Here is a 13,265-nt window from a genome sequence, read left to right as displayed (position 1 = left end):
TGGGAGTGTAAAGTTATTCACTTTGGTAATAAGAATAGAAAAGTAGAACTTTTTTAAAAGGCATGGAACTTTTAATTATTGATGTTCGGAGAAATGTACTTGTACAAAGAACACAGAGTAGCAAACAGTTAGGAAGGCAAGTGGCATGTTGGCCCCTATTGCACAAGGATTGGAATACAAAAAAAGGAATTCTTGCTATAATTGTATTGGACTTTGGTGACATCACAACTGAAGTATTGTGCAGAGTTTTGGTGTCCATATCTAAGGAAGAATATAGTTGACTTGGAGATGGTACAGGGAAGGGTCACTAGATTGATTCTTGAGATAAGAGGGTTGTCATATGATGAGACACTATGTAAACTGGGCCTATACTCTGGAGTTTAGAAGAATGAGAGTTCTTCTCATATAAGATTCTGAAGGAGCTGAGCAGACACGGTGAAGTTATTTCCTCTGAATGCTGGGGAATCCAAAACGCAGGGGCATAACTGCAGGATAAGGGGTTGATCATTTAAGACTGGGATGAAGAAAAATTCCTTTACTTGGAAGATTGTGGATCTTTGAAATACTCTAATCCAGAGGGTTGTGGATGCTCCATTGTTGAGTACATTCAAGGCTGGGGTAGATAGATAGATTTTTGTTCTTTTAGGGAATCAAAGGATGTGGGGAGTGGACAGGAAAGTAGATTTGAGGTAGAAGAGCAATCATGATCGTATTAAATAATGGAGCAGGCTCAAGGGCCATGTGGTCTCTTCTTGCTCCTATTTCTAATGTTCTTATGCAGTGGTATCTCCTCAAGCTGGCTCAAGAACAGCAGTGATGATAGCCTGGTAGACAACTCTGAGGGCTAAGACAGTTGACCAGAAGGAAAGAGGGAAAAAATGCAATGTTAATATTCACTCAAAGAAGCACACAGGAATTTCCAGACATCATGATATCTCACCTCAGTGAGACATTTCCAGAATTTTCCAGTTTCATCTGAGTGAAAAGTTATCTGCTGTAGAAGATTGCTGCTTTCTTTCAAGCCTCATTATTTTATATCAGTGGAATCGAGGCAGAATGTCTTTTTAAAAAAAATTCAATCTGTAAGGTTACCGTGGCTAGTTACTTTTTACTCCTGAGAAATCTGCCACAGTGCTGGAGCATTTTATAAAGTGTGTGTTTAAAGAGAATTGTAGCTGCTATCATGCCATCCAACAGACTCTTGATGAGTCTAAGGCTTTTACTTCCACTGCTCTACATTGAAGACCTTTCTAAACATTGGTTACTATTTACGTGAAGCAAGTCTCCCTGATACTGGCCCTTCAGCCCATTCACCAGTTTAACCTATCCCTCCTTTTTCTCGTGTCCAGGCCTTCGTTTACACCCATCAAAGTTACAATGGATGGTTGGGGCAACCCCAGTGAAAATTCTATCCCTATATCTTTAACTAGAGTTTGCACTTATGGCAAACAGAGTGTCATTGCTTCAAAACACTGTAGTTCTGAAAAAGACAACTGAGACATAGGAAACATCACAAGGAGAGATGGGGTACCACAGTGAAGCTGTATATTTGACACAGTGGACCTCTGGCTAAATGTACTAAGTGCTTCTAAAAAGAATATTGTGCTTTTAAATGTTATATTTTTCTTTCCTTTTCAGGTAGTGTTGCTCTTGATAGTAATAATCGGAATATAGTGGAGCTGATTTTATTGGTGTGCTTCTGTGGTGGCTTGTTTCTGATATTTAACAGGGTTTTTCCTCTTTCCAGAGGAAAATGCTGATGGGTGAATGTTTCATTTCTGGGGAGCAGAGGGAAATAGCAGCAAAATGCACAAAAGCCTGTGCTGTTGGGATTTGTATCAGTGTAGAACCTTGAGATTTTATTCAGTTAAGGCATGATTGAAGTAATCAATCAGGTTCAATGAAAAACGTGACAGTGAACTTGTGACATTTGTCAGTGGTGCTTTTGTAGTGGAGTGGATATCACTAGTATAAATGAACCACTATTCACTCTCTGAAGCTGTTGCAAAATGAATTAAAGGTTATAGTTCATAGCATTAAATCAAACTTGTGGCATCATTTCCTAAGTAAGCTCAAAAATTGCTGCTAATTATCCCAGAACTGGTCCAAGGGGGAAAATAGCTTTTTGGTCAGATGTTTCTAAATAGCACTACCAATATAACACCATAACACAGTAGCTTGCTATGGAACGGTTAGCATTTGACTACTCTCGTTAAACAACTTTACTGTGGTAGGGGTAATTTTCCTTCATATGGTTGTTAATGTCAATGTGAGCCAGGCCTCACTAACACACATTTGGCAGGTTTCAGGCACCCTGGGGCAGCTCACCTGCTCTCCTCCATCGCAGTATTCTAGTGAGTGACCGAGTGCAGACCAAAGGCATTTTTAGTGGGAGGGGGTCGGGTGAGGGGTCTGTCCATTCTCAGAAGTGAGGGATCCAGTGCAGCAACAACCCAGATAGTATTGGTGGAGCTGCACCAGTATTTGCATATTAAAAGAGCCAAGCACTTGGGAGGCTGCGTTGGCTGCCAGCGCCCTGCATGCGCAGTTGTATGCATGGCCACCATCTTTATGAGGGCAGTGTGCATCAAGGAGCATGCATGGTCATCACTGGCTCTGGAATTGCAAATATTACAGTGCGGGTAGTATCAAGTTAACACTTTTTTACTGTGTTAAACTTTTCAGAGGGCTGCAAATGGAATTGTGGCCATCCACACCCCAAACCCCAGCGCACACACACTTATGTCATTGGATTCTGCACGTGTGTAGGCAGCTATCGGTGGCCATCCTGCACGGCCATTTTGCGTTAGCAGGAAACATAGTGCACTTGGCATGGGCTGTCTTTCTGTCTCTCATTGCCCAGAGACTGACCCCCTGAATAAAAGGAGGAAAATTCAACTTCACTGGTGGACACATAATGGGTGAAATCTGATTCTTATCAATCAAAGTTATTATTTCTTCTGTCAAAACACAATTATTGTGGTTTGGCTCGATACTCGTGGTCTGCCCGTTATCCCAATAGAAACATCAGTCACATGTATTTTATTTTGCACATTCACTTTATCGACTTTAATAAGGCTGCCTTGAGGTAGATAGTGTGCAATTGTGGTCACTGAGAATCTCACAGACTGGACCAGTGACTATGGAGTATAATTAATGTTACCTTGAGGGAACTGGCAACATATATTCTGAACATGTTGAGAAATGACAGACTGTGGGAGAATGGTATGTATCACAATAGTACCTCACGTCTTGTTAATTGATCATTTGAGTGGGTTTTAGTTGTTGGTTATTAATATCCAGTTTTCTTTTGTGGAAGTTTGTTGCTGTTTAGCCCAGTTCTCTGCCCTTAAAGGGGGTGAGAGGTACTGTGTGAATAATGCCTCATCAGCATACACCTAAGTCATAACGTGTGTGTGTGTGTGTGTGTGTGTGTGTGTGTGTACACGCATATGCGCGTGCCTGTAGGCGTGTCTACCTGCAGGTATGCACCTTGAGGTCTGCATGAATGTATGTACTTGTGTGCATGCATGTGTGTACCTGCACATCTGTGTATGTTTTGCACATGTTACCTGCACATGTATAGATATGAGCGCATAACATAATGGGTCAACCCCTCATCTTCATGCTTGTCTGTGTTTGCTCCAGAAAGGTGGCTGTTTATTTGTTTTGTTAACCAGTAAGAGGATTGGCTGCTGGTACATATTTAGATTATTTATTTTCCAACCAAAGTTTCTTCTGGTTCTTTAAATAATTGGGAAGATTTTTAAGTGGAAGTTTTTCAGGTATCCCCATATTCTAGGTGAGGAAGGGTGAAGAGTGTGGTAGCTGGGTGTGATGGTGGGACTAAACAGGGAGGAAGCTCCAATCTTATGGCTTTATTTTCCCCTTACACTCCTTACTTTGCACACTGTAGCCATTCCCCTACACAGAGGAAGGCAGGACATGGTTGGTGTATCATCCACAGACACTTGAAAGTAACACTAGAAGAGACCTGGGAGCAATCCATCTGCCCATAGCCATCTTGGCCAGGAAACAACATGTAGAACAGGAAAAAGGAGAACCCTATAAAGGGAAGACCAGGAAAAAAAGCCTGTGGAAAACATACTAAATGTGCACCGTTACTTAAACAAAGAGCTGGAAAACTACTACTTTGTAATGGAAAGGATTGTGAAATTAAATTTAGGAAATGCATTATGACAAAGATAGATTCCTTGTCACAGTGCTTTGTGTCCCAGAAAATCTATTTAATTCACACAACTAAATGGTGACAGCTGAAATTCTATCCATCACCAGCTTCGGTCCAGCTTTCTGTTTTCAAATATTGCCTGAAGGAATGATTCTGCAATGCTGATTTCTTGGAAGATACTGCCAGAGTCAGCTTCTTATGCTTTGCTTATTCTTTTGATTCTTCTCACAAGCTTTGCAAATTGGTTCATTAAAAATGCAAAGAAAACACCATCTGTCTGGCAGAATACAGGGTTTGCCATTAACAAGGTTTTAATAGATAAATAATACATACAGATGGTCTAACCAAGTTAAGCCTGTGATGTTTTATATCTATATCTAGTAAAATACTGTGCAACCTGTGTTTGAAATAGCTTTTTTCCCTAATTCATTGCAACAAATCTAATATTAAAGATCAAAGGCAATGTCAATGAAAGAACGACACTGTAGTTATTTAAATACTGTGTACTCTTTTGTTAACTAAGTGTTGCCAGTCTCAGTGCATCTGCAATTTTTCGTATCCCTGCCCCCAAAATGTGTTCAAAAGGACTAAATAGCTGGCATGACCTGCTCAAAGGGCACAAGCTGTCCATATAATAATGAGAAGAGGAGCAGCAGCAGAGGCACATTGCTCTGAGAGGGAGGCACCAGGGCAGAGGGCAGGAGGCCACTCCTCATTTTAATAGTACCACTGTATTAGTGCTTAATTTACACCAGTTTAAATGTCACGCTATAGGCTAATAGGTTTTGCAGGAACTTTAGACACAAATTCTTAATGGCTAGATTGTGCAGAAAAAGCAGAAAATAGGTGATCGAAGAAACCCTGAACCAATGCCTTTATCATTGTCACATAAGCATCAGGGGATGTTCTAGCCAGATTAGTAAAGTAGCAAGTAAGACTTGATCGTTTAAAGACACATTTTTGATTTTGGAACAATTTTGCAGGCAAGATGTACATGTGCAGTTGCTGCAGAATCTGGCCCACTGTATAAGCTCAATGCTCAATGTAGCACCGATAGGAACTGGTTAATTACAAAACATTTTCAAGTGAAGGTGACTCAATAATAGAAAATGGCCATGAGATCTGTCTATCTTTGTCCTGAGTGTAATAGAAACCTGAACTAATTATTCACATAGCATAAATAACAGTGTCAGATTAAAAAGGAAAACTGTTTTTTGGTGTAAAATTTATTGTGCACTTAACTTAGGCCATTAGAATTTGCCTCACAGAGTGAAAATGTGGTATTTGGGGCTATGGTTACCAATTACAGTCCAGTTCTGTAATTTAGGATATGAATAAAAGGCAGCATTCTGATTCAGAAGGTCAAGTGAGATCATGATATGTGAGAAGAGACCTCTCTGATGTATGAAAATAAGGTTGTAGCCTGAGATTAGATGAGTGGCTTCAATCCATTTGAACCACATTTTTCCAATCGAAAGCCCCAGTGCCATGACCCTCAATCAGAGCTTGGACTCACTGGGCATGACTTACAGATGGGCAGGTGTGCGTCCCACTTGGGAACCCGGACCACCAGTGATGAGAAGCAGAAATTTCTGCTATATTTTCCCACCACTTCCACATGGTCATGAAGGTGGGATGGGAGGAGACAGGGGAGCGATGCCCTAACACTTGTGACCCCCTGCTAAACCCATGAACTTCAGCAGGGCTGGAGTAGAGGCCAGGATTCCTGCAGTGTTAAGGTCAGCTTCTTGGTTTGCTGGATCTTCATTTTGGCATACTGAAAATCAGTGTGTGAAACACAATGAGAAGGAGCCCATGACCAAACATTCTGCAGCACCGAAGGCCCCAAACTCCAAAACTGTCATTCTCAAGGGGTTGAAGTAACATTATTTTATAACAAGAGGCACCTTTGCTCGAACCATTAAAAGTCTTCTGTATTTGGTAACTCCCATTTTAAGAGCTTATACAAATATGTACTCCAGGTACATCCAATTTTAGAAAGAGCAGCCTCATAATGGCATAGGACAGTTCTGAAATTGTCTTGCACATGGCGAATGGTAATTGCGATAGTAGAAATGTACCTTTCAAAGCCATCTATCTGATGGAATAGCCAACTGAACCACATGTCGAAAATGATAAGAATAAGTGTCAGAATACGGAATATTTTGCAGCTTGTTACCATGATTAAAAATCCAGTTTAGTTGATGCTCAGAGGGGGCTGCAGGCTAGCATAATAAATACTCTTTCTGTGTTCTACATTGACAGTTCCCTTGGGGCAGGAGCTAACTGAGCTGTTAACTTTGCCGGATCAAGCACCACAGATTGTGATGAAGCTGACTGAGACCTTGGAGAAGAAAGGTACTATTTTCACAAATTCTCCCAGTTGCCCTGTTTCGAACACAAATGCAGGTATATCACGAGCATGTACACACAGATGTGCTTGGAGGTCATTCTCAAAGCATGAGCTGTCCAGTTTTTGCCTCAGAGTCAAATGGGCATGAATTCAAGCTGTATTGCTAGATTTGAGCACATTAACTGACAAAGGGGTCAGTACTGAAGGAGTGCCATGTGTGATGCCCTTGTACCTATTCAGCTGGACATTGAAGACCCTCCCAACATTATTCACAGAAGAGTAGGGCTTCTCCTAATAGCACAAAAAATAAATTATTCATCTTGTGACCATTTTTACCATTCTAGCCTTTAATCTTGCCGTCACATTCAGCTGCATAACAACAGTAATTTCATTAAAATTAATTCATTGAATGTTACTGAGAGATGTAGTTAGCTATAATAAAAATAAAAACTGCTGGAAATACTCAGCAAGTCAGGCAGTATCTCTGGAGAGAAACAGGGTTAACGTTCCAGGTCAATGATTTTTCATTAGGACAGAAGGAAGATAGAAATGTAAGAGTTTTTAAGCAAGTTGAAGGGGGGAGAGGGCAGGAAGAACAAAAGGGAAGATCTGTGATACGGTGGTGGGCAGGAGAGACAAAAGATTTCATGATGCAAAAGCCGAACAGAGTGGTAATGGGTATAGTAAAGTAACAAAGATTTTGTCATAATGAGGCATGAATGGCTACAAAACATCTGAATACGGCACAAAGGGATAAAGAAAGAAAGACGTCAGCAAAAAATGCCAGAAAAAAATGCAAAGGACAAGATGGAGGCAGAGGTTACGATCTAAAGATGTTGAACTCGATGTTGCATCCAGAAAAGTTGTAGAGTGCTGAGATGAAAAATGAGGTGCTGTTCCTCGAGCTTGTGTTAAGCTTCACTGGAACGCTGGCAGGCCAAGGACAGAAAGGTCGACTGGGAGCAAGGTGGAGAACGAAAATGACAAGTGACAGGAAGCTCAGGGTCATGTTGGCGGACTGAATGGAGGTATTCCACAAAACGGTCACGCAGTCTGCATTTTGTCCCCCCAATGTAGAGGAAACCACATCATGAGCAGCAAATATAGAATACTAAATTGAAGAAAGTACAAGTAAATCGCTGTTTCACTTAGAAGGAATGTTTGGGGCCTTGGATGGTGAGAAGGGAGGAGATGAAAGGACAAGTGTTGCATCTCCTGCACTTGCAGAAAGATGCCGTAGGGAAGGGAATGGGTTTTAGGGGTGACTAAGGACCAGGGTGTCACAGAGGGAATGATCCCTTCGGAAAGCTGAAAGGGGAGGGCAGCGGAAGATGTGATTGGTGGTGGTATCACTGGAACTGGTGGAAATGGCGGATGGCGGAGAATGGGCTGCTAAATATGAAGGTTGGTGGGGTGGAAGGTGAGGTGCCGATGATGGCGAAGGTGAGGGTGGGGCACTGATGATACCAAGCTAGGTGGAAAGGTAAGCTGTGGGGAGGACACAGAGGCTGCAGAGAGATATGGACAGGTTAAGTGAGTGGACAACAAGATGGCAGATGGAGTATGATGTAGGGAAGTGTACAGTTATTCACTTTGATTGTAAGAATAGAAAAGCAGGATTTTTTTTAAAAGGTGTGAAACTTGGAAATGTTAATGTTCAAAGAGATTCGGGTGTGCTCATACAAAGAACACAGAAAGTTAGCAGCAAGCAATTAGTAAGGAAAATGGCATATTAGCCTTTTATTTATTGCAAGGGAATTCAGCCTACTAAAGCTTTAGGATCTTTCAGAAGGCCACTATCTAACTCTAACCTGTGTAAGTTTTGCTGAGACCTTTCAAAAGTGTAAAGGATAGAATTTTCCAGGGAAGCCAATGGGACTCTTCCAACTTGCACCCTTAAAATAATGAGGGCCAGATAGAAGGCATCCCCATGACCCCCATCGGATTTTAAAAAACCAGGACAAACAGGGCTGAATTCCAACGTGACCACATTCTGTCCAAATTCCACATCTTGCAGCAGAAATCAAGTTTTCTGCCCTCTTTGCCACCAGACCAACACCTTTCCACAGAGCAGAATTCTGACACAAACTACTGAATCCCTAAGCCTCTTCATAAGGAATTAGACCATTGTTTGTAAAAGAGGAATATTAAAGGATTTGGGGAGCAAGCAAGGGAGTGGGATTAAGGAGACTCATATGGAGACAAACACTAGCGCTGAACTAAGGTCAAGTGGTCTAATTTTTACCATAACAATATGATCCATACCTGCATTTGCAGCAATTGCAAGTCCCATCAGGTTTCCAGAATGTTTTTCTGAAATACACATAGCAGTGCAACTTTCTGACTGTGTCCCCTCCATCAGCCACTCCTCCAGGAAGGGTAATTTTGTGAAGTGATATTGGAGTGCACTTGATGTATTACTTTAACTTAACGCTGTGATGTTCTGCTGTAAACATTAATTGTGAGGAGTTGCTTGCCTACCTGTCTCCATTCCTTCCCTGCTCTCTGATAGCCTTTGTATCACCACCAGATCCCCTCAGGCTTTTTGATGTTGTTGAAATGGAGGGAAGCATGGAGCAAAAGATAGTGACATGCTTATGGTGGTCCACTGGGGAGTGGCGTAACACAACAAGGTGTCAGCTCACAACATGAAAATTGGGTAGATGGAATTTGTCTGCCACCTGGTAAAAGGGAATATTTGTACCTGTGACAAGCAGATTATGACATTCCTCTGGACCACTCTCCCTCTTCTGTCTCATTTTCTGAAGGAGAGCTTCAGTGGAGAATTGGATGGCGTTCTCTACCTCTTGCACAGCTTCACAAATATTGCTGTTTATAATGAGGTTGCTGTGTTCCAAATTGGCCAAACATGTTGCCTTCCCCTTTAAGCCACTGAAAATTCTGAAATGTTGCAGAACTTTCAATTCCCGATATTATAAAATTAATATGGCTTTTTGTGATGCCTGGGATTTCAGAGAACTAAAAAAAGTGACGACCCAGCTTGCACACAATGCTAAAAACCATAGCCTGCCAAGAAATAACCTGCAGGTATTAAAAGCATTGTATTTGTCTAAATTAGCACATTGTCTAAATTTTACAAAAGGAGATGCTGTACAATTGTTCTTGTGTCATAGTTTTTCCAAAGCTTTAAACCTTTAAACTGCCAGTGGCCTAGGAAGAGACATTTTGTGTAGAATTCCCCTACAATTATTTCATGAATAGGGAATACTCTCAGCTGTTTACTCCCTTCTTTTGCAGTCAGTTCTTTCCCCCTGTTTCTCCTTGTGTTGTCTTTTATGTAAGGGACCTTTCCTGACTGGGCATACTGGACACCTACCTTCTGCCCTCCACCTCTCTGGCACGTGGTCCAGGGCAACTTGCTACACTAGTTTTTTCCTCTTCCTTTTTTCTATCCAGCACCTCCTTATGTCTGCAAGGTTAGGCCTTGGAAACCCACATCAGTCATTTCCCAAGCCTGATATTGTAATACAAATACTGAGTGAATCCTGTATTACTCATCTTTCTCAGAGCTGCTGCTGACCAGCATTTGAAATCCTTACACATGGAGTATCAAGGGTCAGCAATAAGTAGACAAGTTGTTCTATCCAGGTTTTAAACACAGTGGAGGGAGGGTCATTTCTGTGGTAAACACAGAGGATACCTTGTGAACACCTATTTTCCTGCCTGATTCAATTTTTGCAGGGAGCACACGTGCAGCCAGCTCAGGATTTTATGTTCGTTAATTTTCATAGATAGGAAATCATGGTCTGTGCGAGCATGATTTCCAAACGTGCAGGCCAAGTGAATAAGGTTCTGTGCCAGGAGCGCGCAAGCAGATAACTTACCCTCTAATTTCTTCAATCAGGACAAGGTTTGAAAGTCCTAAAGGTAATGGGCACTGTTCACAGCAGCACCCAACCACCATAATAGCCCCCTTTTGCTAATATTTAGGATTATACGGTGTCATGAAAAGCCAATTACAGCCACAGATTAATTATGGGTATATTGAACTTTTTAAGGAAGATTTGTGTGTTTTTAAAGAAATACAAGCAAGGACACTGAGCAAAAGATGGCTGCTAATCTAAAGTGACCACTTTCTGGGAAAATTCCCATGTGGATTACACTGACAGACCTGTCCTGAGAGAGAATGTCGCCCTTGAAAAGGTGTCATGACTTTCTTTGAGCAGAGACACTTAATAGTGAGATAGGAAAGATGCAATAGACTGAACTTTAATCTCCTGTGGTTACAGAGACAAAAGACAGATTACTACATCTCAGCAGCCATGTAAAATCCGTCTTCTGTTGATTCATATCTCAGAATGTGTAAAATGGTCAGAGATCAAAGACAACAGACTCTGGGTGCAAGACATGTTTTTTTTCCCCCCTTACAGAAATACACAGGGAAAATTAGTTAAAAAGCCGACTGCAGAGCAGTGCAGTGTGTGCTAGTGTGCTGGTGTGCTGTGTGTGTGACTGCAAGAAGAAGACCAACTAGTCACCCCTGTAGTTGCAGGCAAAGTCTCTCTCTCGCTCTCTGTTGCTGGAGGCAAGGCTCAGCAGAAGCCAAGATCAAAAAGGAAATAGGACAGCCTCTTCAGCTACCCTGCAGAATCAAGCGTCTCCAAACCCACTGCAAAACTGCCAAAGTCAGCTCCACCAGCATCATCCAATTTAACGTCCACAATGTTTCACCATTTACCCCTCACAGACAAGTGAAAGACTGATTCGTCCATCTTTTTAAACTTTTATTTGGACTCTTAACTTCTCATTTCTGATCCGTGTGTACGTGCATTGCGTTTTTATTATTTTTCTCGGGTTTTTAGTAACTAATAAGTTTGCTCTCTCTTTGACTCAAGAAAGCCTGGTTAAATTGGCTCCTTCTAAAAAAATAAATACATTTGGACTGGGAAAGGTATCTACGGGGGAAGGGGACCCTTTTAACTTAATCTTGTTGCGACTAACCAAGGGGGTTGAATAAAGAAGGAGAGCCAGCTCATTCCTCCTCACTCGGGAGAATGACAAAATTGGGGTCCCATGCGGGAAGTTAACAAATTGGGGGACTTTGCCGGGAACCGGTCATAGCAAATGTAGTTGCGATGAACAGTTCTTTTTTAACTGTGCTTTGATTAAGTCCTTGTAGCAGCAGAGGGGGCTCTTTAAATTTGTTGCAGAGCCAATTCTCAGTGTGAAATCTGCCCTCAGAGGTCATTCTTTTGATTCATTGTGAGGCACATCTACCTCTAAGGCAAATGAATGTAACTGCAGGTTTTGAATCAAATGACATAGCATTGAAATATAGAGGATATTTAAAATGGATTCACTCTATTATTTTTGACTTGCAGCTTTAACTGTTTTCTGCTCAATTAATGGTTTGCTTAGTGACTCTTTTCAATAAGCAGAATAAAAAGAATGAATGAAAAAATTATTAACAATTTTGGAGGTACAATGCAATGTGTTTGTACATAAGAGTATCAGAAATAGATGCAGGAGTAGGCCATTTGGCCCCTCGAGCCTGTTCCGACATTCAGTAAGATCATGGCTGATCTGATTGTGGCTTTAACTGCACTCTCCTGCCTGTCCTCCTTAACCTTTACCTCCTGTAGCATTGGGAGCATTCAATGATGTGACAGAGCAAACACTGTGTAGCACAGCACTGGTTGCAACTTTTGTAGCCTTTACTTTTGGTGAACTGTTGCTATTGGTTAAATTCTACAGCCCATAAATTAATGAAAGGCTTCCATTGATACTGAAAATCCATGGCCTGTTTTGGCCTACCCCAACAATGGCCATCAGCGTAGAAAGGAGCTAGGCTTGGGGCAGGAACTCCCTAGGTGAGGAGTTCCAGTTTTTCTTGAGTTCAAGGGACCCCTGCAAAAACAAGGCCACTGGGAGCATTTTCTTTGTTTTTGGTGGCGCGGAGAGTCTGATAAACCCTCTGGCCTAACTGTCTTCAGCCGGTCTTTCTGGCTTCTTCACTATCAGGTACCCAAATTGGCTGCCTAATGAGGAGTGTTCCCCTGATCTTGGAAAGTTCTCCAGGGTCAGTGCCTGTGACTTCCAGCAATTTGTTTTTGGTATATACACTAGGATGCGCCTCATGGTAGATTTTGGGGCGATCATTTCTGCTGCTGCATCGTAAATTTGTACAACGCATTTATCACATTCCCATTTGAATTGAACTTTGTTCATTTTCTCTGAAAGGTACAGAAGGTGAAACCCTCTACAGGCCTCCCCCTGGCTCAGCTGGTGGCTTGGAGCTCAAGGAAGCTCTTGAAATTGGTAAGAAACCAAGGATTGAAAAGCAACTAAAATATTCCACTTTGATTTTTACTTGGAAAGAATTGAACTGATGTCTTCAATATTAAATGGTTTTGTTTTCCTCTCCAGCACTCCTGTTAGGATACAGTTCCACACCCTCTGTTAACTTGTCCAAGTGTGTCTTATTCATGTTTGAAACTGAGTGTTGTAACCTGATATTTGTACTTGCCTACTTTATAGGTGGATCACAATGGTAATTAGAAGCAAAAAAGCTGATTTTCTCCTCTGTAACCCTCCTGCAGCCAACTGTAGCACCTAAAGTACCACTCTGGCACTTTAACACTAGTACTACCAACAACACTAATGTTTTACTCTGTACAGAATAAGAATCAAGGCTCCAACACCCGCATGCATACAATCTTCAGGTTAGCAGACGTGTGTGGGTGTTGGAGCTGCACCCATCAT

At 41.7% G+C, this 13,265-nt stretch overlaps 1 protein-coding gene across 2 annotated transcripts in view; it reads left to right on the top strand.

Annotated features, from left to right (window-relative positions):
* The window catches only part of pik3r3b (phosphoinositide-3-kinase, regulatory subunit 3b (gamma)), a 614,009-nt gene that overhangs the window by 168,098 nt on the left and 432,646 nt on the right, over positions 1 to 13,265 (top strand). For both annotated transcript variants that reach the window (XM_078561061.1, XM_078561062.1), the window contains 2 exons: positions 6,455 to 6,547; positions 12,744 to 12,821. In XM_078561061.1, coding sequence (XP_078417187.1) covers positions 6,455 to 6,547; positions 12,744 to 12,821 — 171 coding nt within the window. The remainder of the gene's footprint in view (positions 1 to 6,454; positions 6,548 to 12,743; positions 12,822 to 13,265) is intronic.

The sequence above is a fragment of the Cetorhinus maximus genome, chromosome 17 (genome assembly GCF_964194155.1).
Source record: "Cetorhinus maximus chromosome 17, sCetMax3.hap1.1, whole genome shotgun sequence".
NCBI lineage: Eukaryota > Metazoa > Chordata > Chondrichthyes > Lamniformes > Cetorhinidae > Cetorhinus > Cetorhinus maximus.
The sequence above is the reverse complement of the archived record's forward strand: the minus strand, read 5'-3'. Positions and strand labels throughout refer to the sequence as shown.